The following is a 27,326-nucleotide window of genomic DNA, read 5'->3' as shown; positions in this document are numbered from 1 at the left end:
AGGGGCGGGACCTCGGGGGCGCGAGAGCGCGGCCGGCTGTGTCGCGCGCGGAGTCGCCGCTGGCTGCTGGTGACTGTCCTGGAGTGGCTGGAGTTCCCGCCGGAGCGCGGCCAGGTGAGCGTCGGCGCGGGACTCCGCCGCGTGTGGAGAGCGGGTTCCCCGGGGCGGCCGGCGAGGCTGGGGCCGCGCGGGCCGGAAGTCGAGCGCGGGTTTCGGATGGCGGACAACCCCCGATCCCCGTCTCGGACGCGCGCGTTGGGTGCCCCGGCCGGGCCGGGCTGGGCTGTGCTCGCCGCGGCTTCCCGGCCCTCGGAAAGCGGGCGGCCTTCGGAGGAGGGGTTAACCGCCTCTGGCTCCTGCCAGGGCGCCGTCCCGCCTATCCGGGCCTCCTGAGTGCTTCTGCGCGGTGACAGCGGACCTCGCGCCTCCAGCAGCTTCGAGGGCCACTCAGTGCGCGCTGGGGTGCGGAGGGCCTGCTCCGGGGCACTTCGGCGATGGCGGGCTGGCCTGGCGTTGCGCCCGCCCGCCCTGTGTAGCGCACTTGGTGTGCTAGGGCCGTGGCTCAGGTGCAGGAGCAGGACTAGATCTGGGGCTACAAAGTAGCAGCTGCTCTGAGGGTTAGAAGATGGGGCTACAGAGAAGCGCGGGATGGAGGACCTAATACGGACAGAGAGGGTGATGATGAGCGTTGACTGGGGAGTTGGGGCGGGAGTGAGTAAGGACTGTTAAGATTAGCGTGCTTTTGGGTATTAAGGGAAAAGGCCACTCTGCCAGGACAGCCAGCTTTCTCCTGCACGGCTCTGAAGGGGCACAGACCCTGCGAACGCCTTCCTGTTTGCGTTTTGCCTAGCAGGCCTGTGCCGGCTCAGGTGTTAAAGGGTAGCTGTGAGCCACCATTTGAGCTTTTTCTTTCTGCCACATTAAGTGAATTTGGGAGAGGGGGGGAAACGATTAAAGATCTTAGTAACGCACCGGAGCATCGTAGAAAGAAATCGGCCACACTGATACATAGTGTTATATTGTACCATAATATGTGAGGCGTTCAGTGCCAAATGACCCTCGGGTTAGCAAGAATCTGGGTTGACAGGAAAAAAGCCTGAGGATTCTTGAATTTCTGCGGTATGTGGTTGAGGGTACAGTTTAGCGAGTGACTTTTCTTTGCAAACAACCTGTTTGTTTAGGGAAGCCTGTGTGCGTCTCTTATGCGTTACTTGGGTGCATAAGAATACACGGGAGTCTGGAGCCTCCTTGTCCTATCCAGTATAATTATCTCCTGTTGGGCAATATTTTGGGATGTGTTATGTAGTTTCCACTGACTGTGTGGATCTTGTGCAAAGTGGCATTCATATCTTGTTGGCAGCCCATTTTTTTTTTTTTTTTTTTGTCTCCTAAGACAAGGTCGTTCTCCACATGCTATATAAAATATCACCATCAGTGTCAGTTCATGGTTTGTGTTGTTGTTGTTGTTTGTTTTTTTGAGACAAGATCTCTGCACAGCCTTTATTGTCCTGGAACACAGTGCAGGCTAGGCAGACCTTCAACATACAGAGGTCTGTTTTCCTCTGCCTCCCAAAGAATGGGATTAAAGCCACCATGCCCTGCTAGTCTCAGTTCTTTTCCTCCCTTTTTTTCTGGGGATCAAATTTTATATTACACATTATAGGCATATTTTTGAAAAATTGAGGCTCAAATATCTACTGGGTGCCTTGATTATGTATTACCTACTATTTAATAAGTAATAGAATTTTTTTTTTTTTAAACTTTGACTTGTGTTCTTTGTTGGACTCATAGTTAATGTGGTGTCTTCAAGATGCAGTAGAGAAACAGCAGTGAGTCTAGGGCCATACCATTCTAATCCTCTGGATTTCATCAGATCTCTGAAGCCAAACAGGATCAGACGTGGTTAGTACCTGGATGGGATGAATGGCAAGGATTGGATGCTTCTGATAGTTCAGAATAAATCTGTTCCAGGGCCTTTTAAAGATGCAGGCGGTCCCCAAGCCACAAAGTGCTCCTATTGCAAGTTTTTGAAGTGTTGTTTGAGATCCTACTGGCACCTTCATATAGAAAGACATTGTGGGCTTTCTCAAACTTTGGAAAGAGTAGGAGAACCTAATTGATCTGGGGAGGAAGAGAGGTGGGGATTCAGAGAAGGAAGCCCAGCACATTTCCTTCCTCTTTGTCCCGGGCAACTTGGAACTGAGTGTTGAAATGGACAGAGTTTTCTGTTGTCACCTTCCTTTTTTGTGCCCCTCCTCCTTGTGCAGATGTGAGCCAGTGCTCTCCTGCTTCCCGAGGGCCCTCATGGTCGCTTCTGCCAGTCTGACTTCATTCCTACAGCTCCCAAGCATACTCCTTATCCCAGAGATGCTATCTCACAAGTTAGGGGGACTGAGGCAGGCTCAGTAATGAACCTCTTATCACCAGATAAGCACTTTCGTTTTCTTTCATCTGTTGTCTGTCTAAACAGATGGAGCTTGGGAAGTCTTTTTTTGTTTTTTGTTTTTTTTTCCTTCAGGGGATTAACAGTGAAGAAATGTTATTTAGAAAGACTTTCTTGGGAGGGGTAGGTAATGCAACTTTCTCCTTAATTCCACAGTCTGCAAGAGTCTTTAGCGTTCCTGTAGAGTTGCATAACCAGCTCTTGGCCTCCGGAGTGTGTCTTTGTGTGCTTGGGTGATGTATGGAGACTTGCTCAGCAGGTGAAGGAGTCTTTCTGTCTGCTGCTTGCTTATCTTATCATTGGTATCAGAGCACTGGCTTTTATCCTGTGGATCTGTTGGTCACCGGAGTGAGAAATAACACCTCAGAGAGCTCCTAGCACAGCCATCATTTGATATTACCTCATGTAAATGATAATTCTTGAAAGTTGTGGTTTCTTGAAGTATTGAAGGTTTCATGGGCCATGTTTTGAAACAGCGGTAAAAGATGTTACAGTTGGAGTAGGTGTCAGCTGTGGGCTGGAGAGGTGCACACGTTAGCTTAGGTGGGCGGCTGGCAGAGTTAATTGATGTGCATTTGGGATTTGACTCAGAGAATGCAAACCTTATGAAGTAAACCTCAAATATGTTATTCATTATAGATTTGAAGTCCTTCTTGTTGGTAGGTTAGAGTAATGCTAATGTACATTTTTTAAAAAGATTTATTTATTCTATGTAAGTTCACCGTAGCTGTCTTCAGACACACCAGAAGAGGGCATCAGATATCATTATGAGTAGTTGTGAAGCCACCATGTGGTTGCTGGGATTTGAACTCAGGACCTTTGGAAGAGCAGTCAGTGCTCTTAACCTCTGAGCCATTTCTCCAGCCCACTAATGTACATTTTTAATTTTCCCAGTTTGTCTCATGGTTTTATTACTTTCCAGTAAGGTAACTTGTTAAAAATATAACTTCATGAATTTTAAAGCTTTTATAAAAATGACATGTAGATCTATAAATAAAAATAAGTGTCCTTTTTGAGGTGTGCCCTGATTTTACTGCAGGGGGTAGCATTCTAAGTTGTCCAGTCTGATGCCTGTTACGTTGTCAGGGTTTAATCCTCAGTGCCACTGTCTGCACGGCAGTGACTAAGTCGTCTCCTACAGAGTGATTCCAGATGAAATAGAGTGAAGCTCACACAATGTTTTGTGTTGCTCTGCTGTTCCCTCCCCTGTGTTTGTGAACTTTGACAAAGCGTTAACTTTAAGCTCAAGTTCTGTCATCTATAGAATAAGGAGTTGCACACTCCTTCCTTGGCTTTCTGGCCCTAAAGCTAAAACCAGCTAGAAAGTTGTTTACGTGAACAACCTAGTCCAGAAAAAGAAGTAATAATTATTGACTAACTTTTTTTCCTTAAAATTTTTCAGACTAATTTTAGAAAATGCCAAGTAGGAAGTTTGTTGAGGGTGAAGTGGTCAGAGGCCGATGGCCTGGGAGCTCCCTTTATTATGAAGTAGAGATTCTGAGCCACGACAACAAATCCCAGCTCTACACTGTAAAATACAAAGATGGCACCGAACTGGAACTGAAGGAGAGTGATATCAAGGTGAGTATGTCTGCCTTCGTCTGCAGTGGTGGGAGGAGCTGGGGGCTCATGCCAGACTCCTGCCTTGGGGCTCCAGGGCACATGCTGTTCTTGCCTCTGGGAGTATGGGAGTGAGGTATAGGCCCAGATCCCAAAAGCTCATGCCATTGGGTCTGTGACCATCCTGTGAGGTGCTCTTACACAAGAAAGGACCCTGGCTTTTAGGGATTTTGTTAGCACTGCTTTTTTCCGGGCTGAGTGCTAGGACAGATGGGAAACTGTAGGGAGGGCAGCATCCCAAAGCTTGTGGATGATGTGGTGTGGTCAAGTACTAGCCGGAGACAGGCTAGGGGCGTTTAATAGGCTTGGGTTTTCTCTTCATCTTTCTCCTCTTCCTCCTCTTCCTCTTCCTCTCCTCTCTTTTTCCTTCCATCCTCTCTTCCTCTTCTCTGTCTCTCTCTCCTCCTCCTCCCTTCCTCCCCTCTTCCTTTCCTCCCCTCTTCTCCTTTCCTCTTCTCTTCCCTCCTTCCTTCCTCCCCTCCCCTCCTCTTATTCCTCCCCTCCTCTTCCTCCTCTTCATCCTCTCTTCCTCTTCCCCTCTTCCCTTCCTCCCCCCTCTTCTTTCCCTCCTCCTCTCTTCCTCCTCCCCTCCTCTCCCCCTCCTTTCTCCCGTCCTTTCTTTCCTCTCCTCTCCCCTCCCCTCCCCTCCCTTTCCCTCCCCTCCTCTCCTCTCCCCCCTCCCCTCTCCCCTCTCCTCTCCTCTTCCCTCTCCTTTCTTCCCCCTTCTTCCTTCCCTTCCCTTCTTCCTTCCCTTCCCTTCTCCTTTTCCTTCCCTTTTCCTTCCCCTTTTTCCTTTCCTTTCCCAAGACAGGGTTCCTCTGTGTAGCCTCTGCTGTCTGTCCTGGAACTCACTCTGTAGACCAGGCTGGTCTCAAACTCAGAGATTGGCCTGTCTCTACCTCATGAGTGCTGGGATTAAAGGTGTGTACTACCATGTGGCAGGACTTGGGCTTCTTCCTCAACACTGGTGATGTAATCAGAGAGTGACATTTACTAGGTTTGAGGTCAGCTCACAGCTTCCCCTTCCAAACCTATCTGTTAATGGTATGGGTTTTAAAATATTGAGCTATGGTATACAAATACTTATATGAAATGCATAAAAATTAATTTCTATGAAAAAAGGATAAATAAAGCTGCAGAGTTTTGTTAGATTTTCTAGGCATAAAATTGCTTAGTCGGGATGCTCTAAAACCGTCCACTTAGAACATAGCAGTTTTGGACCTTGTGGCCCATTGATAACCAATAGTTTGGACCCATGCATGGTCTGTGGATGAACACTGTGTTTTAGTAAATATTTTAGGGTCATGGCTCATGGGGTGTCTGTAGTTTAGGGGCAGCTCCAGCCATATGAAATACGACTTCTCTTGATGCTTTAGTGATCATTTAAGACATGTAAATGCCTTAAATGATTAGCTGAGGGACACATACACAAAACAGTGCCTGGACAGAGCCCCAGGGGTTTGCCTGCCTTAGGCCTGCCTTACCCTGGAGTGGATTAGGGCAGAGTGGCAGCTGACCAAGGAGTTTAACTTGTCTGCTTTTAAGAACTCGAGTTTGAGCCGGGCTTGGTGACAAACGCCTTTAATCCAAGCAGAGGCAGGCGGATTTCTGAGTTGGAGGCCAGCCTGGTCTACAGAGTGAGTTCCAGGACAGCCAGGGCTACACAGAGAAACCCTGTCTCGAAACCCCCCCCCCCCAAAAAAAAAAAAGTTTGTTTCAGAGTGACTCTGTAGGGCTGCTGTTTGAAAAATTGGTTGCATGCTAATTATCTTTTCTCACCATGTCAGTTTTAGACAGTATCAGTTCCAAGCTTTCCTGGTGTTGCTGGGAGTATATAATATGTATGTGATGTAGTCACTGATTCCAGGGAAAATACCCTCCAAGCTCGCAGAGCAGGCGAAGTGCTGTGTCTTTCCAGGAGCTGGGCTGTTGTAGCATCACACTGTGTGCTCCGTTCTCAGAGCCATGAGTGTAGAATGCACGGCAACAGAGAGTGGCCACACCGGACCCGAGTGCGCTGATGACATCTCTGTGCCCTTTCCCTTTCTAGCCTTTAAAATCCTTTAAGCAAAGAAAAAGTGGCTCGATTTCCAGCTCTCCCTCTCGACGCCGTGGCAGCCGCAGCCGCAGCCGCTCAAGATCACGTTCCCGATCCCCGGGCAGAGCACCGAAAGGCTCCAGAAGATCCGTCTCTGCTTCCCATGAGGGTGACGTGAAGGAGAAGAAGGAGAAGGAGATGAGGAGGGAAATTCTGCAAGTTAAGCTGACTCCGCTTGTGTTGGTACTTACTTCATCTGTCCACTGCGCCGGCTTCCCTATACAAATGCGTGTTCAGATTATTTGTGCTTTTGTTAGCAAGTATTGAAATAGAAAGAATAGTTTCTTTGAATATCCAAGAAAAATGGTTTTTGTTTTTTTTTTAATTAGATATTTTCTTTATTTACATTTCAAATGTTACCCCTTTCCTGGTTTCCCCTCTAAAAATCCCATATCCCCTTCGCCCTTCCCCTGCTCCCCAACCCACCCACTCCCATTCCCAGTCCTGGCATTCCCTATACTGGGGCCTAGAACCTTCACAGGACCTAGGGCCTCTCCTCCCATTGATGACTGACTAGGCCAGGCCATCCTCTGCTACATATGCAGCTAGAGCCACAAGTTCCACCATGTGTTTTCTTTGATTGGTGGTATAGTTACAAGGAGCTCTGGGGGTACTGGTTAATTCATATTGTTGTTCCTCTTATGGGGCTCCAGACCCCTTCAGCTCCCTTGGTACTTTCTCTAGCTCCTTCATTGGGGACCTTGTGCTCCGTCCAATGGATGATTGTGACCATCCACTCCTGTATTTGCCAGGCACTGGCAGAGGCCCTCAGGAGACAGCAGGCTCTTGTTGGCATCTGCCATAGTGTCAGGGTTTGGTGGTTGTTTATAGGATGGATCCCCTGTTTTTTATTTTTAACTTTTTCATTTTCAGTATATGTGTCCGTCCATGTGTTTGGTGTGTGTGTGGCCACGCCGGTGGAGGTCAGAGGACAGCTTTATGGGGCCTTTCCTCCCGTTCCACTCGTGGGCTCCCATCATTGGGCTTGGGGGAAAGCGGTTCTGCCCGAAGCTACTGTATCAGCTTCAAAATAACATTACTAGGAGTCCTGATAGTGTGTGGTCTTCAAAGATGTTTCCATTGAGACCGGCACAGTTTGTAGGCCATAAAGTGAGGAGACAGCTACTCTGTTAGCCATTCTTGCTCTCCCAGTTGGCATCCTTCTGCTTGATCACTTTCACTGTTTAAAAATGGCGGTTTCGGGCTGGAGAGATGGCTCAGTGGTTAAGAGCACCGACTGCTCTTCGAAGGTCCTGAGTTCAAATCCCAGCAACCACATGGTGGCTCACAACCATCCATAATGAGATCTGACGCCCTCTTCTGATGCATTTGAAAACAGCTACAGTGAACTTGGATATAATAATAAATAAATCTTTAAGAAAAAAAATAGTTTACCAAGGAGGCTCCCTTGGAGAAAACTATGAAAAAAAAATGGCGTTTTCAGTGAACATGTGTGGAGCCTGGGGACCTAGCCAATAACTTTCTTTTTTTTTTTTTTTTTTAAGATTTATTGATTTATTTATTTATTTATTTATTGTAAGTACACTGTAGCTGTCCTCAGACACTCCAGAAGAGGGAGTCAGATCTCGTTACGGATGGTTATGAGCCACCATGTGGTTGCTGGAATTTGAACTGACCTTCGGAAGAGCAGTCGGGTGCTCTTACCCACTGAGCCATCTCACCAGCCCAATAACTTTCATTTTATGTAGTAGTATACATTTTTTTTACTTTTTGCTTTTTTTCTTTTTCTAAGACAAGGTAGCCTAGGCTGGCCAAGACCTTGATAAAATTCTCCTGCCTCTGTTTGCTCCGTTCTGAGATCCTAGGGTAAGCTACCACAATGGATAATGAATATTTTAACTCCTTTGTTTTCAACTTTCTTCATGCTGTGACCCTTTAGAACAGCAGTTCCTCAGGCTGGGCTGACCCCAACCATAAAATTATTTTGTTGCTACTTCATTAACTCTAATTTGCTACTGCTATGAATTTTTTTTTAATTAAAAAAATTTATTTTATGTTTGTGAGTACATTGTAGCTGTACAGATGGTTGTGAGCCTTCGTGTGGTTGTTGGGAATTGAATTGAATTGAACCCCCGCTAACTGCAGTTAACCCCACTCGCTACTGTCAACTCTGCTCACTCAGTCCCTGCTCGCTCTGGCCCAGAGATTTATTCATTAATTATTTACTTACTTATTTATTATTTACTTAATACATAAGTACATGTAGCTGTCTTCTGACACACCAGAAGAAGGCATCCGATCTCATTACGGATGGTTGTGAGCCAGCATGTGGTGCTGGGATCTGAACTTAGGATCTCTGGAAGAGCAGTCAGTGCTCTTACACACTGAGCCACCTCGCCAGTCCTCTAATAATGCACTTAGATTTTAAAATGTCAAATATTGAGAATAACCTGCAATTTGATAGTTTCCTGTTTTTGTATGTTACATAGTAAACATCAGAAGAAGTGCGCGTGCGCGCGCACACACACACACACACACACACGTTAGTGTTAACGTTAGTTCTGCGGTGCAACCTTGTGTTTTTCTCTCAGTGTTCACTGTTCTAAACACCTACTTTTCTGCAGTATCTAGTTATCTTCTTAGGCTTAGCTTTGAGGAAATTGAAGCTGCTTGGTCAGATGGACAGGGCAGAACAGAGGCTTGTAATACCTGTTGCTAGACTGGGTGAGCATGCTTATGTCAGTGTCAAGACCGTGGGGAATGCTTGGTTTTCATCTGAGGATTGTAACAGGCCTCCCCCACCCCCACCCCCACCTCCACCCCCAAGTTGATGTCAAAGATTTTCACCTCCCTTTTTCAGACTTTATGTTTTCTTACTACAATGAGCTTGTTGTTGCTTTGAGTGCCTCTCTCCCACATGGGGGGAGGGGCAGATGCTTCGTACTGTTGTCTGTGATAGCTTTCATATTCACACGTGCTCTTGTTGACAGAAGAGCTCCGGGTTGTCTTTGCCCCTCATCATCTACTGTGTGGTGTGTGTGCAAGTTCACAGTTAGGCTGCCTCAGCTTTGGACATCATGCTATGATCGCTCCTTTCCACACCCGGTTGTGATCTCAGTAATTTCCCTCCCAGTGTTGAGTGCTTAACCTTCATCGTAAGTCTGTTTACTGCATGGAAAGCATTGGCATGTAGTCAGCATGGTTTCGAGTTAGCTGACTGGCTGGTTTATCTGTGGTTAGTAGAGGTTATTCAAAACCTGAGATGCTGCACATAGCTTTTTAGGTGTGTCTTCGTGTGGTGACAGATGGCTCATTCACTGACACTTGGGTAAACTCAGGTGTATAGCGAGCGGGTGCTCTATTGCTAGCTGACCTAGAATCCCTAATGTGCAAAGCTGCCATCTGCCGGCATCTGCTGTCTTCTGAAGGATGTGCTTGGACTCTGTTTTCTTCTTGACTCAGGAGTGTTTTAGTTTGTTGACAGTCTTTACAGAGGAGGAGAGAGGCTGTTGCAAGCATTGCCTTAACAAGCACTTGCAAGCTAAATTGCTTCTCTTTCTTCTGTAAGAAACTCAGAGGCTGAGTCAAGAGGGACATGTAGGAAGGAAAAAGTAAGGGCAAATAACATGTTGCAGGAAACGCAAACACCCAGCCTTCCCACTATAGACTGTTTAGGGCCACGGAAAGTCTTTTCCTCATTTTTATGTCTAGCTAATGAATAAATTTGCCAGGTTTTGCTCACCCGCCTTTCATAGAAACGTTACCGTATGACAGTGAAATCATTGAAGCGTTTCGTGTACAAGTGCAGATGGGAAAGTTAATGCAGAAGTCTGTTCCAAAATGTAGTGTTGCCCAGCTGGAATCCCAGCGCTCAGGCAGGTGAGGCTGGAGGATTGCCACAAGTTTGAGGCTCTGTAAGAGCTGACTGTTGAGGACCTGGGGGCTGTGGTTGCCTTTACTCCAGACGGTTTAGCGAGGCTCTGCTCCCTGCCCAGTAGAACCTGCTACCCCTCTGGTGCTGATTCTGTCGCTGCTTCTTCCATTTAGAAGCCGTTCGGAAACAGCGTCAGCGTGTACAACGGGGAGCCCGAACACATGGAGAAGAACGCTACGCCGTATAAAGACAAGCAGGTGAGAGACAGACACTCCTTCATCTGCGGCACACACTCTGTTCCTTTTCCTTCAGACTCACACTGGAATTTGTTGTGTTGTGTTTGTTTGTGTTCTGTCCTGAAGAGTGCATGTGATTTAACACATTTATTCTTTTTTTTTTTTTGGCTTTTTTTTTTTTGAGACAGGGTTTCTCTGTGTAGCCCTGGCTGTCCTGGAACTCACTTTGTAGACCAGGCTGGCCTCGAATTCAGAAATTTGCCTGTCTCTGCCTCTCGAGTGCTGGGATTGAAGGCGTTTGTCACCACCACCCGGCAACACATTTATTCTTGTACATTCACAGCTCTATAGAGATGCTGAGTTAGTAGTGTTTGCACTGAATATAGACTAGATATTTAATACTTTGGTTTTTTTTGTTTTTTGTTTTTAAACTAGGAAAGAATCATTTTGTCAACAGAAGACAGATATATAGTTACACAGTACAGCCTTCGTCCCAGGAGAGAAGAGGTCAAAGCCAAAGAAATAGAGTCTGAGGAACAAAACCTTGTCACCAAAGGACCCGCACCTTTGGGAACCTTTCAAGTGACCACTCCACAGAGGAAGGACTTGGAGTTTGGAGGAGTACCTGGTAGGTATTAGAAGCCCATTAGGGAGGAGAAAGGGTGGCCAGAGATGCCCTTATGTGCACAGGAAAGGTCTTTGTGCAGCAGGAAGAGACTAAGGAGGTGGAGGACTAGGGAAGAACTTTACAGAGAAGGAACAGTGGTATGAAGGCCTGAGCTGGGAGCTACGGCAGTGTGTGTACAGGGCACAACTGGGGTGGTACATGGGACACACGGAGGCATAGATGGATAGGATGATGGGACAAGCCATAAAGTACAAAGGATGCTAACTTTAAAGTCATAATAAAGGGAGCTTGCCATGGGGAAGGGTACAGGAGGGGTAGTGGTGATCCTGTAGGGACTGGGAGCTCTGCTACTGATGAGTAGAGAAGGCAGGGAGGGCCCGGCTGGTGTTCCCTGCAGAAGCAAGCTGCAGCGTAAGGCATCCTGCTGCCTTCCCAATGGGCTGATCAGAGAGTGCATGCGTGGAGCCTCCCAGAAGACAGTTACGTTAGGCTCTTGTCTGCAAGCATAACAGAGCCATTGATAATGGCAGGGATTGGTTCTTGCCCATGGGATGGGTCTCAGGTTGGGCCAGCCTTTGGTTGGCCATTCCCTCAGTCTCTGCTCCATTTCTGTCCCCCTTTTTTTTTAAAGATTCATTTATTTATTATATGTAAGTACACTGTAGTTGTTTTCAGACACACCAGAAGAGGGAGTCAGATCTTGTTACGGATGGTTGTGAGCCACCATGTGGTTGCTGGGATTTGAACTCAGGACCTTTGGAAGAGCAGTCAGGTGCTCTTACCTGCTGAGCCATCTCACCAGCTCCCTGTGCTTCTTGAAGGCAGACAAATTTTGGGTTGGAGGTTAAGTGGGTGGGTGATTGTTGCCTGTCTGTGGCTCTTTTTTTTTTTTTGAGACAGGGTTTCTCTGTGTAGCCCTGGCTGTCCTGGAACTCACTCTGTAGACCAGGCTGGCCTTGAACTCAGAAATCTGCCTGCCTCTGCCTTCTGAGTGCTGGGATTAAAGGCGTGCGCCACCACTGCCAGGCTTTGTGGATCTTGTTCCTCTAACTGGGCTGTCTTATCTGGCCTCAGTGGGTGTCTTAGTCAGGGTTTCTATTCCTGCACAAACATCATGACCAAGAAGCAAGTTGGGGAGGAAAGGGTTTATTCAGCTTACATTTTCATCACTGAAAGAAGTGAGGCCTGGAACTCAAGCCAGGCAGGGAGCAGGAGCTGATGTAGAGGCCATGGAGGGATGTTAATTACTGTCTTGCTCAGCCTGCTCTCTTATAGAACCCAAGACTACCAGCCCAGAGATGGTCCCACCCACAAGGGGACCTCCCCACTTGATCACTAATTGAGAAAATGCCTTACAGTTGGATCTCATGGAGGCATTTCCTCAACTGAAGCTCCTTTCTCTGTGATAACTCCAGCTGTGTCAAGCTGACACAAAATCAGCCAGTACAGTGGGAGAGGATGCTCCTAGCCCTGCCGTGACTTGATGTTCCAGGGTGGGTTGGTACCCAGGGAGGATGGAGGGAGGGCTGTGAGAGGGGGGCTGCGACTGCGATGTAAAGTCAATAAATAATGGGAAAAGTTCCCAAACAAAACACAGAGTGTATGTCAAAGCCTGCGGTGAGTGAGCATGTGAGCTGGTGGCAGCCCATAGTCTGGCTTGGGTTACCTGCTCTGCTTGCTGTCCTCGCCCATAATCTCCACGTGTGTGACAGTAAGCTGCATGTTAGAAACCTATGGATAGAAAGTCTACTGTGAGGACCAGGGGACTCATTGAGCTAAGAGGCTCTTGCCTACAAGGCAGAGCTGGAGGCCAAGGCTACCAGAGGCTGTGCAACCACATTAGCCTAGCCGTTGTTTGGTGTCTGCGTCTCCACACTGCTCTTTTTGTGGCTGGAGTTGACAGTTTCAGAGCTTGGTCTCTGAGGTGGACCCTACTTTTGTCACTCACCCAAGGCTGTGTGCTCACTGGAAGTGATGGGGAGAGAGTTTAAAAGTTACTAAATTTTATGACTTTGGTAGGGGAGGGATGGAGAGAGCAAGCAAGCTAATGCTCTGGGGCTCACATGAATGCTGGCTGTGAGCTCCAGGTGTCAGATGCCCTTCCCTGCTGAGCATTTTCCCAGCCAAGACAGGGAGAGGTTTTTCTTTTTTTTTTTTTTTTTTGAGGCAGGGTTTCTCTGTGTAGCCCTGGCTGTCCTGGAACTCACTTTGTAGACCAGGCTGGCCTCAAACTCAGAAATCCTCCTGCCTCTGCCTCCCGAGTGCTGGGATTAAAGGTGTGCTCCACCACGCCTGGCTTATTTCCTTCATTTTATATGTATGAATGTTTACCTGTGAATTTGTTATGTGTACCGCATGTATGCCTGTTGTTCAGGGCAGTCAGAAGAGGACATTGGCTTCCCTGGAACTGGAGTTACATACAGATGGTTGTGAGCCACCATGTGGGTGCTGGGTCCTCTGTGAGAGAGCAAGTGCTTTTAACCACCAGGCTGATGCTTCTGCCCCCTAGATGAGGAGTTTTTGATGGTACCTTACAAATTGGTTTCAGACAGCTAACCAGATCTAGTTTTGCCCTGAAAGTAAAATAAATATAAATACAAAGCCCACATGAGGTCTGATGCCTGTCCTTGCAGGTGCGGTCCTCATCATGCTGGGCCTGCCCGCCTGCGTCCTCTTGCTGCTGCTGCAGTGCAGGCAGAAGGACCCGGGGCTGCTCCACTTCCCTCCACCTCTGCCGGCTCTCCACGAGCTGTGGGAACCCAGGGTGTGCGGCGTTTACCTCCTCTGGTTTTTCGTTCAAGCTCTCTTCCACCTTCTACCAGTTGGGAAGGTAAGGTTTTGGGGTTTGTTGTATGTATATTTTTTGTGTTTTGAGACATGGTCCTGGCTGTGTGTTCCTGACCTGGAACTCACTCTGTAGACCAGGTTGGTCCTGAACTCGCAGAGCTCTGCCTGCCTCTGCCTCTGCAGTGCTTGGATTATAAACGTGTGCCCCCTGGTGGAAGTAGGGTTTTGCTGAAGGGGCATGGTTTTGTGAAACTTGACTGACTGACTTGTCATTTTTAAGATTTCCAGCAGTTTCAAAGTTAAGCGGTCAGTCATGCGCTGAGCCTTATTCCTGAGCTCTGTAGCTTTCCTCTTACTAAGTATAACTTTAAAAATATGATTTGGGTTTATCTAATTTCCTATATCACTTTTCTTTCTTTTTCAACAAAATACCTGACAAAAGCCAAGGGGGGCAGGGGGGGGGGAAACAAACAACAACAGGATTTATTTTGCCTCAAGCTTTGAGGGTAACGTCCATGATAGCAGAGGAATGGTGTTGGGGAGAGAGGTGGCTGGTCACTTTGCATCAGTGCCAGGTTGGAAGCAGAGAGACAGGGATACTGATTCTCAGCTTGATTTCCCCTGTGTGTGTGTGGGTGTTTTCGCCCACATCTATGTCTGTGCTCTGTGTGCGCAGAACTCCGAGGACATTAGCCCCCCTAGGACTGGAGGCATGGTTGTGAACCATCAGTGTGTACTGAGGACAGCCCCCGGTGCTCGGGAAGAGCAGCCTGTGTCCTTGGTGAGCCGGTGCTCCAGCTCTTCTTCCTTTTCTGCAGTGTGGGAACCCAGCCCAAGAAACGGAGCCACTCACATTAGGGTGGTCTTTACACCTCAGCACAGTCTAGAGACTGCGAGATAGGTGTGCCTAGAGGTTTGCTCCTAGGTGATTCTTAGGGCATTGAATCCAATTATGTGTGTGTACGCTGTTGCTGTTTTCAGACTCACCAGAAGAGGGCATCAGATCCGTGAGCTGGTTGCTGGAATTTGAACTCAGAACCTGTGAAAGAGCAGCCAGTGTTCTTAACCACAGAGCCATCTCTCCAGGCCCCCCCTACATACATATACATATACACATACACATACACATACACATACACATACACATACACATACACATACACATACACATACATATACATATACACACATACATACACATATATATAATCATACCTATTTCCAGTTCTAACAGGAAAGAATAAGTTATTTGCTATTAGCCTAACTCTTAGTAGAGGCAGCTGAAGAGCATCCCCCTCAGTGTGTTTACTTGTGGGTGCAACATTTTAAATCATTGTCTTCTGAGCTCAGTGGATTTAACAGAAAACAAACAAAAAACCCCAAAACACAGATTCAGGTATTTCCAGTTTTGATCCTTAGGAACTGTTGTCAAGAACACAGTGTCCTTTTCAGACTCCATTGCTAAGTGTGGTCTTTCAGTTGTTATACCTTTCCTTAGAGATGTGTTCAAAGAACATGAGCTGCCCTAAGCAGTACATAATTTATTTCAGATCTTATTCTTAGGAGACTGCATCTTTGCCAGCTGGAAATTCTGTTAGGAGGGTGGGGCTGTGGACATGGTGCTGTGGACTCTCACTGTAAGTGGCTGTCCGCTTTTACTACAGGGCTCTGTTCAGAGTCAGGTGAAAATAACCATGCATACGTACAGGCAGATGTCGAGTGTCAGTCGAGAGATCCTCTCTCTATTGTCAGACTAAGGCCAAGAAGACACCTGCAATTGAGAAGGATCGCTTAGGGTTTCGCCAGTGCTGTGATCTCAGGTTTTATGTTTCTGTCCTGGGTTTCCCTGCCAGCAGAGGAACAGGTGCAGGAAGATGATGCCATCTTAATATTGGACAGCTTAAAGTGAATGGCTACATTTTGATACTTGGGGATCCATGTGGCTGCCCATTCACTCAGGTGGTTGTTGAAAAGAACCTCTGTTCTTGTGTTAAACTTCTTTACGTACATACATATTTTATAGCTAGACTCCCCATATAGAAACAGCACGCACATTTTCTTTTTGAGTTTGCATGATCTCACTTCATATTTTTTTTTGTTTTTGTTTTGTTTTTTCGAGACAGGGTTTCTCTGTATAGCCCTGGCTGTCCTGGAACTCACTCTGTAGACCAGGCTGGCCTCGAACTCAGAAATCCACCTGCCTCTGCCTCCCGAGTGCTGGGATTAAAGGCGTGTGCCACCATGCCCGGCTACTTCGTACATTTTAAGCCCATTGGTTTTCCTGTGGCCGGCCGGCCGGCCTGCCTGCCTGCCTGCCTGCCTGCCTGCCTGCCTGCCCGCCCGCCCGCCCGCCCGCCCTCCCTCCTCACATAAATAAAGACTAAATATAAGGAGACAAGGAAGGACTCAATGCAGGTGATAAATAGTTATGAAAGGATTTTAAACAAATTGTTTTTCTGGTTCTAATCCTGTCATGGTTTTTCTGGATATGTGTGTGTAAAATTTTTAAGGCAAACCTCACAAATGAGAGATAGTGGGATTAGACTCTTCTATTGTTGATGGGCAGTGGAGAGTTTTGAGCACACTAATATTGTTCTCTGTGTGGGATGGTTTGATGAGGGTGGTTATTGCAATAGTCTTGGTGCACTGAAAACAAATTAACTACATATGTTTAAGGTAAATCCCTACAGTGGGGTTGTGTCATCAACTACTAGAATACTATTGTGTTTCCTACTTCCTTTCTTGGGTATAATAATGAATTTCAAGAGTTTGAGAAGATTATATATATACATATATATATATATATTCTCAACAATATATATATATGTATATATATGTGTGTGTATACATATATTACATATGTATATTAAAGGTGTGTGAGTGTCGTGCCACACACCTTTAATCCCAGCATTCTGGATGCACAGGCTGGTGGGTCTCTGAGTTTGAGGCCAGCCTGGTCTACAAAATGAGTTCCAGGACAGCCAGGGCTGTTGCACAGAAAACCTGTCTCAAAAAACACAAAGATGATAATATCCTTTAATTTTTAAATAAAAATGCAATTTGTTTTTTTCTTTTAAGGTTGCAGAAGGAACACCTCTTGTTGATGGAAGAAGACTCCAGTATAGACTGAATGGTGATTTTCTTAAATACTCAATGACATAACTTTTACAGTTTTTACATCGTGGGAGCTGATTCACTGGGTGGTGAACGGAAGGTTATCTTTTAGAAGTTTGAAGAACTTGTAGCTAAATTAGCTTATTCCAGCTTAGGAAAAACGTGTGTAAAACAGAATAGTACACTTAGTATCTTCTGTTTTCCTTTTACTTTGAGATAAGGCATCACCATGTCACCCAGGCTAGCCTGGAGTTCACTTTGTAGTACAGGCTAGCCCTTCTGCCTCAGCTTCCTGAGTTCTGGCATTACAAGTGTGTGCTACTGGCCTGGTTAGTTTTGTTTCCTTTTTCCTTTTAAAGTTTAATTTTTATTTTATGTGTGTGAGTGCCTGTCTGTCTGTGTGCGTGTATGATATAAATTATATATCATATAATTTAATATATTTTAATTATATATATCACGCGTGCCTGGTGCCCATGGAAGTCAGAAGAGGGTATTGGGTACTTTGCAACTGGAGTTACTGATCATTGTGACATCCTGGGAACCCAGCCTGTTTTCCTAGGCTGAGAAGACGTTGCCCCACCATTTTTTTTTTTTTTTTTGGTGGTTAAATATTGTTTTAAAATATTTTGTGTGTGTGCCTGAGTGTATGTTGTGTGTGCATCATGTGTGTGTAGTGGAAGCTGTTAGACACCTGGAACTGGAGTTACAGGTGGTTGTCAGGTACTGTGTGGTGCTGGGAACTAAACCTGGGTCCTCTGAAAGAGCAGTGTGTGCTCTTAAATTCTGAGCCATCTCTCCAGTGCCTAGCAAATACTTTTAACTAGAGCGATCTCTCCAGCATGCTTCATTTTCTCAATAGCACATACCATCTGTCTTAGTCAGGGTTTCTATTCCTGCACAAACATCATGACTAAGAAGCAAGTTGGGGAGGAAAGGGTTTATTCAGCTTACACTTCCATACTGCTGTTCATCACCAAAGGAAGTCAAGACTGGAACTCAAGCAGGTCAGGAAGCAGGAGCTGATTCAGAGGCCATGGAGGGATGCTGCCTACTGGCTTGCTTCCCCTGGCTTGCTCAGCTTGCTCTCTTATAGAACCCAAAACTACCAGCCCAGGGATGGCACTACCCACATTGGGCCCTCCTACCCTTGATCACTAATTGAGAAAATGCCTTACAGCTGGATCTCATGGAGACATTTCCTCAAGAGAGGCTCCTTCTCTGTGACAACTCCATCCTGTGTCAAGTTGACACACAACCAGCCAGTACACCATCATTCAGCATATGCTTTAAGGTTTTCCCATAGCAGGCATTCTCGTGGCTCTCAGAAGGCTCCCCTGTTGTATACATCCCAGTCACTCCCACCTAGGAGCCCGCTGCTCCTGTCCTTGTGTGCCTGGCTCCAGCTGACTGGCCTCTGAGAGCTGTCTCTTGAATGTGTGTCCACTCTTGTCAACCCTTTGCTTGAAAACATCTTTCCCTATGCTTTTTGCACCACGGAGCTGTAGTCAGTATTGCTTCTTCATGAAGGGGAAGACGCAAGGAAAGGTGTGGAACTTGGCTGGAACTGCACAAGCAAGGAGAAAGCATTGGCTTCTTCCTTGCCTCTTTTGTTTTATTTTCTGACAGTTATGGCTTGCCACATCAGTGTCTTTTCTGTTTAGTGGACTTTTTCCTGGTGGGCACTAGTTTTGTGGGCTAGCTTGTGTTTAGTACATACTTGGCACTAGGGAGCTATGCGTGTTGAGCAGGGAAGGCAGCGTGGAGCTTGTGTAACAGAGCTTGTGAAAGGCTCTTTTGTCTGAGTATCTTGATAGTCAGCACATGTACAGCTTTACCTTCCGAAGGCTGATAAAGCGCCATTCATGTGACTTTAGGAGTCTCTGTGGTGGTCATCCTTAACAGATTGTCCGTTTTACTAAATTGGGTAGAGTGATGCCATTTATTTCTAGAATTTTATGAAAGATGCTCTTCAACTTATGATTGTGCTTATGTTCACATAAGTCCATCTTATGTTGGCCATACCTTAGGTTGAAAATGTATTTTCTGCAGCTGACCTGCCAGTGTCCGGGCTTAGCAGCACTGTAGAGTTGTAGGTCAACTGTGATTTGTTGAGATCATTGCACTGCCCAGCACTGGGAGAGGACATTGTATGTTGCTAGTCTGAATCCACATTTGAGTATGGTGCTGGATGTGTCTAGCTTCTGCATGTGTATGATGCACTGCCAAACTCCCTAAGTTGAACCACTGGAAGCCAGGAATGGTCTGAGTAAATTTTAATGTTTGGCTTCCATCTTATTCCATCTTATTTTCTAGTTTGGGTGGTTGTTCATGGGCTTAGCCAGCATTTTTAACTGAAATCACTCTGCAGGGTGCAAGCCGGGAAGCAGAAATGTTTTCGGGGCTACCTGCCTTCAGGTGCCGAGCTGCATGCCATCCTAGCCGGCTGTGCACCTGCCTGGAACCATGCTTGCTCGTGCTGGACATCTTTCTGTTCTTGCCCAGCTCCTCGCTAACGGAAGCTGCCTGTCTCATAATCTTAGGCGTGCCATGGCTCTTGCTGGCTCTGCTGGCCTGCTACAGGCTGTCTGCTCACAGTTCTGCTCTTGCTGTGGAGGGCATTGAGGCCAAGCCCTGCGCCTGGGCCCTTGGTACTTGGGTAAAGACTTCTTTGTTGGTCTGTGTTTCTAGTGTTACTCCATTCCCTGTTACGGGATTTTACCTCTAAGGAAGTTCCTAAGACATTCTGAGTGATTAGTCTGCAGTCTGTGGAGTGAAAAACAGTTGTACCACTTCATAGATTTTATAAGGGTTAAATTATTCTTTGGAGTAAACTTGGTATGTAGCAAACATGGCTTTAGAAAGCAAACTTGTGGCGATCCTCTTTTATCAGGGCTTAGAAATCCTCTCACTAATGACCATGACTTGTTTGACTGTTAATTGAAATATAATTTGATGACTTCATGTGGAACCTAAGCACTTCAGCTTTTGTAAGAAAAATGATTTCTTTAGCCAAAAGGTGAAATTGTGCACTCCCTGCCCCCAGATTGGGCAGGCAGCACCCTTAGACTGGCTTGTGACTTGTCTCCTGGGCTTTTAGCCTGCTGGCTGCCTGTGCATCAGAGTGGAGCCTAGTGTGCCCTTGTGTGGGATTACAAGTGTGAGTGACCACACTTGGTTTCCCCGGGTTTTATTATAGCCTCTACTGTGAAGGTACAGCATCCTTTTCTTCCCCCCAAAGCTTTATTTATTATTATACGTAAGTACACTGTAGCTGTCTTCAGACGCACCAGAAGAGGGTGACATACTCATTACGGATGGTTGTGAGCCACCATGTGGTTGCTGGGATTTGAACTCAGGACCTTCAGAAGAGCAGTCGGTGCTCTTAACCACTGAGCCATCTCTCCAGCCCGAGGGTACAGCATCTTGATATTCGTTTTCTATGTGGCAGAATGTGACTAGAACCTTTTTATACCATTACCAACTCGTGAGTTCCAACATAAATATTTATAACTGTATACCTTAAGATTATTCTGCTGTGAGGTAATGGCATTAGACTTGAAAATGTGTTCTTGTACATCTCTTTTGGGAGCTACTTATTTGACTTTGGACTCTGAACGTTGGAGTAGTGAGTGCATTTTGAGATTCTTTTCAGTTTAACAGTGAGTTTGAGCTTGGCTTTAATTAACAGTGGGTAAGGATGGTTCATATTGCCAAATAATGTTAGCATTCTTAAAAGACAGTACAAGAGCTGTGGTATTTACACTGAAGATTGTACCTTAAGGACATTGCTTATTTGCATATATATGAAAATAATCTGGATAATGAAATTTAAGACTTAAACAGAAAAACACTGCATTGACTGGTAGCTCCTGTGTGTTGGGGGGGGGGGTGTCTTTTTGAGCCCGGGGACTTAAGGCCAGCTTGGGCAACCTAGTGTGACTTGTCTCAAAACCCCCAAATGTAGCCCCAGGATGAGTGACGTTAATTAACCCTGTTCTCCCTCTTTAAAGGATTGTATGCCTTCATTCTGACATCTGCAGCCCTGGGAGCAGCTGTCTTCTGGGGTGTTGAGCTGTGCTACCTGTACACTCACTTCCTGCAGTTGGCACTGGCAGCCACCGGGTTCTCCGTGCTCCTGAGTGCTTACCTCTATGTTCGCTCTCTGCGAGCCCCGAGGGAGGAGCTGTCGCCAGCCAGTTCCGGTGAGCAGTTCCATCATGGGTCACATGGCTGTGTCCAGAGCCCTGGCAGCCATGACTACTCATAGAGATTGGTTTTTGTCTAGTTTAATTTTGGGAAATAAAGACATAGAAAACAAGTGAAGAAAAAAATTGAAGGCAAAATTTAAGTTTTTTTCCTCATGCTTTTCTATTTAGTTCTCATTAACTCTAAGTATGTGACTAAAATCCTTCAGCAGCTCTGACTCTCTGCCTGTTTACTTTTGTCAAGTAGTAAATTCCTTCAAAACAAAACAAAAAAACAGGCTGCAAGTTATTTGGTTCTGACCTAAGATATTTTTTTTTAAGTTTCCTATGGACTGGGTGTGGAGGCCCATACCTTTAATCTGAGCACTTGTCAGGCAGATGCAGGAGGATTTCTGTGAGTTTGAGGCCCTCCTGATCCAAATAAAGTTCCAGGCCAGCCAGGACTACATAGTGAGACCTCATCTCAAAAATAAAACAAAAGGTCGTATGTTTAAAAATAAACCTGTAGTTTCCCTAGAGGTGAAGTGAGCTCTCAAGATCAGTAGCGGCCCTGGCTTCCCAGTCCTGTCCTTCGCTTCCCCCTCTGCAGTCGTCTCCTCAGGGAGCAGAGGCCCAAGGTCAGCACTTGGTGAGGTAAATGCTTTCTCCTTCCCAGGAAATGCTGTCTACGACTTCTTCATTGGCCGAGAGTTAAACCCGCGACTTGGTGCTTTCGATCTCAAGTTCTTTTGTGAGTTGCGCCCTGGATTGATTGGATGGGTATGTCTTTTTTTTTTTTTTTTTTTCCAATAATTTCAATGGTATGACTTCATCTTGTATTTAGAAGGAAATGTAGGCAATTTTTAAAGATTATAGTTTTCCCTAATTGTGTCTTAACACATATATATTTATTTATTTTTTTACTGGTTTAAGAGAACTTGTTACGGATTGTTAAACATCACAGATATTTTTCAATTTTTATTACATATATCTAGGAAGTGATAGTGAAGATGGAAAGTAAAGCCTTATTTGACCCAGTTTCAGGCTTGGAGGACAATTACAGACATGGAACCGAGACTCCCATTTTCTTTCGCCGGATTCCTTACTAACAGCAGGCTCAGTCACAGTCCCGTCAAGGGCAGTGCTACTGAGGGGATCTGTAACCCTTATTGGGGTTCATTGGTGCTTAACTGTTGCTCCATTCTTTCATCTTGGTCTCCTCTCACTATGCTGGTTCCTTAGGCTCTTGTGACGGTGTCGCCCTTTTGAAGAGCACTGTTCGTAAGACCATCATTCCGTTGTTCTCCTGATCAGAGACCCCATGTGTTGTCAGGAAGCGCAGACAAGTGACACGTCAGGGCTGAGGTGTCTTGTTCTCTGGTGGCCATGGCGGTGTGCACTGGGGGTCTCGGCTCTGCTTGGCCTCGCCAGTGCCTTTGAGGCGTTGTCGTCTTCTCTTCCCAGGTGGTTATTAACTTAGTGATGCTTCTGATGGAAATGAAAATTCAGGAGCGAGCTGCTCCGTCCTTGGCAATGATCTTGGTTAACAGTTTCCAGCTCTTATATGTGGTGGACGCCCTCTGGAATGAGGTAATTTGTTGGATTTTCCAGGTTATATATATATATATATATTTATATATTTACTTATTTTTGAGGTCCTAGTAGTCCATGCTGGTCTGAACTTGTGATCTTCCCACCTTGGCCTCCCACACGGGATTAGAGGAATGTGTTCTGTACCTGCACAAGATAGTTAATTTTAGAAAGAGATGAATTCTTGGAGGCCATGAAGTCAAGCAGCTTTTTGAGAGTTGGTGGGTGAGGTTTTCCTCTGGGGAGCTCTCGAGTTGCTTATATACAGAATTAGGGCAGTTATAGCTTGCTTCTTCTATAGCTTGTGTTGATAAAGATGAGGTAGTTCAAAGGGCCTGCACATGAACACTGGTGGGTGTGTCGACAACTCTATTCGGAAATGACTTTCTAAGCAGTTAACATCATTCTGAGGTCTAGGGTGTGAGCCTTAGGGCCCGGATCCGTGAGCTCTGACTCTTACCTTGCCCAGTGTGATCTGGGCAAGAACTCTGAGAGCTACTTCTTCCCACAGATACATTTTGAACCATTACTTTTTGCTAGGCACTGTGGCATGTACATTTGAAAAATGAGAGGCTTATTTTTCAAATATCAGGGGAGATTGTAGGATGAGAAGGGCTGTTGAGGGAAGGGACTGAAGCTGGGGTTGGAGGAAGGTGAGGTCAGGGAGTACTGGGCAAAGGCCTGTGAGGGTTTTAGACATCTGTTACAGCAACTTCTGTGGGAGGAGACAGGACTTAAGCCAGAGCAACTGGACCTGCCTTTCAATATTTTGGTGTGCCTTCACTTAATATACTTGACCGTAAACTAGTACTTTAAACATAAGATGGTTTTCTTTCTTCCCACCTGTCATTTTAGGAAGCACTGCTGACCTCCATGGACATCATGCACGACGGCTTTGGCTTCATGCTGGCCTTTGGGGATTTAGTGTGGGTTCCATTTACCTACAGCCTCCAGGCCTTTTACCTGGTCAGCCATCCCCATGACTTGTCCTGGCCATTGGCTTCTGTCATCATTGCTCTGAAATGTGAGTGCTAGTCTTAGCCTCTGTTCAGTCCAAGGCACTGTGTTTACTGTTTTCTGGTTGGTGTCTGTCGCATGCCATCTTACTTGATCACAGACTTGAAATAATTTATGATGGATAAGTGCTGAAAAATTCTCAAGTTTGCAAAGAGAGGGAATACATGCTAGCTCTCCACTAGTTCTTACAACAGACATCTTTTTTTTTTTTTTTTTTTTTTGGTTTTTCGAGACAGGGTTTCTCTGTGTAGCCCTGGCTGTCCTGGAACTCACTTTGTAGACCAGAAATCTGCTTGCCTCTGCCTCCCAAGTGCTGGGAGGGTGGCTCAAAGGCGTGAGCCACCACTGCTTGGCTGAACATCTTACTTTTATTGTTAAGCAATTTAACTTAAAATGAATTCCTTTAGGAATAATTTCTGTCAAATGCCTGTGTTTTTAAAAGAGATCTTAAAAATAAAATTGGTCTTTATACAGTTTTTGGTCTCACTGTCGAAACAATAGCAGGGAATATGGCCTGAGTAGCTCAGGCAATGCATTGAAGGCCTCTGTGCAGGAGAGGGAGCCAGTCCTCTGGGGAGTGGTTCAGACAGGAGACTGGCTGAATGAGACAGCAGCAGTGTAAAGGGTGCTCAGGGGCAGAGAGACAGGTTCAGCTTGGCTGCTCTGAGTTCTGCCACACCCAGTGGTTTTCAGTTCAGATAGTTTTCCTTTATTTCTTTGTTGTTTAAATAATCTTCCAAAACCTCCTGGATAGGAAAAGGACCATGGAACTTCAAGTAGAGCTAGTGTTATGACATTGATGAGTGCCTGTAATGGAAGAGGAACTCTAAGCACCTTGTTAAAAGGAAGGTTTAGTTTCTCCATTGGTTTGATTATTCATGTCGGTGGCCCCTGAGTTATCCAGCAGTTTGCATCTATCCGAAAGAGTCGTTGAAGTGAAGGAGATTTGGTATTTCTTGCTATTCAGACCTTGTCATAGTAGTTCCATCTTTGAATACATCTCCCAAGTGGCGGGGGAGGGGTATGGACCCTGAAGTGCCAACACTGTTTTCTGACTGTTTTCTGCTGGTATTTTACTGAGGAAATATGCCTCTGGCTGAAGGTCTCAGACTAGCAGATAAGGTAGCCTGTAGTCACTGTCGCTTGTTGCTGTCTCAGACACTGTTCTTTGTGGGCATGACTGGAAGTGTTTGCCTTCAAGATGGATGATGACAAGTGAGATTTTAGATGCTAGGTGACATCTAAATTACTAACAGGAAAATATTTTAAAATTGCAGTGTGTGGATATGTAATCTTCCGTTGTGCAAACTCTCAGAAAAATGCATTCCGGAAGAATCCCACTGATCCAAAGCTTGCACGTAAGGACTGACTTTTAATTTGTTGATTTATATTTATTATGTGTAGATTTTTATGCCTTTCTTAGAATTCTGTCATTAAAATAGGTTTTGTTTTTAAATAGATTTGAAGACCATTCATACTTCCACGGGGAAAAGTCTGCTTGTTTCCGGATGGTGGGGCTTTGTTCGCCATCCCAATTACTTGGGTGACCTCATCATGGCTCTGGCGTGGTCCCTCCCATGTGGTAAGCAACTCAGTGTTAATGTGACTTTCCCTGGACAGACAATATCATTGGTTGGACTTGTAGGCAGCTCCGGGCTCTACTCTCTTGGTGTCTAACAGGTGTTGCCTACCTTATGAGCGGGTTGGGGGTGTTGTGAGATAGGTTTTCTAAGGAGACTGTAATGAACGTTTGGTTTGCGTTTGGCATAGCTTGGCTTTCAGTGGGTGAGGGAAATGGGACTCACTGAGCCACTGTTGTTCCCTGCAGGTTTCAACCACCTCCTGCCATACTTCTACATTATCTACTTCACCGCCTTGCTTATCCATCGAGAGGCCCGGGATGAACACCAGTGCAGGAGGAAGTACGGCCTGGCCTGGGAGAAGTACTGCCAGCGAGTGCCCTACCGCATATTCCCCTACATTTACTGACCTGTGCTGCTTGCCTGGCAGCTCAGACCTCTCCCAGAAACAAGGGAAAGTCCAAATGAACTAATGTGATGCACTGACAGGATCTCTAGGTTTGTTTTTGAGTCAGGACTATAGAGCCAAATAGTACATCTTTTAATGTAGTTAAATTTATTCTTATGGCAGTTAAGGATGGTAAAATTTGCTTATTAGGAAAATTTTAATCCCTAAAAATCTTAACTTTTATTTTTGTTGGTTTTTTTTTTTTCAATTTTTTTTTTCTTTTTGCCATTTGATTTTTCTTAATTGAAAACTCTTATTAAAGTACATCTACGTTTCATTGTGCTTAGAACAGAATTCTCTTTAAGTCAGTTTATTAGTCTATAAATCAAGCAAAACCCAGCCCAATATTGGTGTTATAGCTGAAGAATAAGGGCAGATTACTTGCAGGACCTGTTTAAAGGACCATTCATAGCAGTGACTCCACTTCAGCCTTTAAAAGTGCATTTGGAAATATAAACACATAGACGACTTTTATGTAATATATGGTAACTTTTGATTTTTCTGTACAGTTTTTGAATGTGAGATAATTGTCAGAAACTAAGTAGTTTTTTAACAGAATATTTTCAGTGTTTTAAATTAAGTTTTGTAAAGTAATTACAATTCATTTAAAGTTAAAACATAGGAAAGTTATTTTTCTTTATCCAAAGTTTGTGAATTTGGCTTTGCTACCTCAATTTGCAGGTGTGTGTTTGCCTTTATAAAATGTTGCAAATAGAAAAAAAAATATATATTTTTTGAGTAACAGCACTATTTAAACATTTTTACACACATTGGTGTTGGAAAAATTGCCATTTTAGGCTACTATTTTTATATATTTTTTGACTTAAAATTCAACAGTGTTTTTGCTACTGTTTAGCTAATACAGTTTATATTAATTTGTATCCTTTATGTTTTTAGAACTCTCTAGAAAGGAGTTCTACCTGATACAACTTTAAGTTTTCTCTCTGTTTAATGGATGTGTATAAGCTGTTTGTAGCCTTCAGTACTAGTGAGGTTGGATAGTTTCCCAGTCACTGTCCCTGAGCAGGACAAGTGGCAAGTTCACTAGACTTTTTTATTCAAAGCTACATTGTCCTCAGAGTAAACATAAGGATGCAATACATATAGTGTGTACATTTGGGTTTCTATTACACATACCACATGTGAGCTAGATGCAAAATATTCAGGTCTTCCTGCTCTGTAGCTTAGAGTGTCAAGTGGCTGTGCCCGTCTGATCATGCCGTGCTACGCTCTGCATTCTGTCATTCTTTACTGTTTTACTAGTCCTAAGGTGTTCAGCAGGTGGTTTTCTATCATGCTTTCTGCTGGAATCAACATGGTATGTGTTAATAAGCTTACAAGGAAACAACTTTGGGTTCTTTGCCTGGTTCTGAAAGGGCGGACAGTGCCACAGTATCTGGACATTAGGTGCAAGTTGTTTTTAATTTGATGTTTGGCAAGCTTTGTAATAAAATTTTGGTTGGAAACAAAAAGTTGAAAATAAAGAGTTGCTGTTAGAGCCTCATTTCTTTGCCACAGCTTTGGGATTACCAGCAGCAAGATGGCCAACTCTCTGTTTTGTCATACCACTCCCCCTCCCCCTTTTTTCCTTTTTTGAGTCTTTCTGAACTCTAGGAACCCAGGGACTTACTTACTTAGCAAAGCAAAAACTGTAGGGCCTGACTCAGTGGTGGCTCGCCCCTGTAATGGCAGCAGGCCAAGAGGGTGGGTCAGGAGGATCTCCATGTGTTTGAGGCCATCCTG

At 45.3% G+C, this 27,326-nt stretch overlaps 1 protein-coding gene across 4 annotated transcripts; it reads left to right on the top strand.

The window, feature by feature from the left end:
• Lbr (lamin B receptor) lies at positions 1-27,087 on the top strand. 4 transcript variants are annotated; one of them, XM_006497070.4, is made up of 16 exons: positions 43-114; positions 1,792-1,902; positions 2,600-2,702; positions 3,846-4,024; positions 6,114-6,344; positions 10,170-10,253; positions 10,668-10,860; positions 13,494-13,690; positions 16,726-16,780; positions 20,775-20,966; positions 21,625-21,728; positions 22,413-22,538; positions 23,394-23,562; positions 24,833-24,913; positions 25,015-25,137; positions 25,384-27,087. In XM_006497070.4, the coding sequence occupies exons 4-16, from the start codon at positions 3,860-3,862 to the stop codon at positions 25,542-25,544; spliced, it is 1,881 nt and encodes a 626-aa protein (XP_006497133.1). In that variant the 5' UTR covers positions 43-114; positions 1,792-1,902; positions 2,600-2,702; positions 3,846-3,859; the 3' UTR covers positions 25,545-27,087. The 4 variants fall into 4 exon arrangements, with proteins under 4 accessions (NP_598576.2, XP_006497134.1, XP_006497133.1 ...); XM_006497071.4 differs by lacking the exon at positions 1,792-1,902 and having other exon boundaries at positions 36-114; NM_133815.2 differs by lacking the exons at positions 1,792-1,902; positions 2,600-2,702 and having other exon boundaries at positions 1-114.
• Positions 27,088-27,326: the final 239 nt, after the last annotated feature.

The sequence above is a fragment of the Mus musculus genome, chromosome 1, assembly GCF_000001635.26.
Source record: "Mus musculus strain C57BL/6J chromosome 1, GRCm38.p6 C57BL/6J".
In the NCBI taxonomy this organism is placed as follows: Eukaryota; Metazoa; Chordata; class Mammalia; order Rodentia; family Muridae; genus Mus; species Mus musculus.
This window is presented reverse-complemented; position numbering and strand designations above follow the sequence as displayed.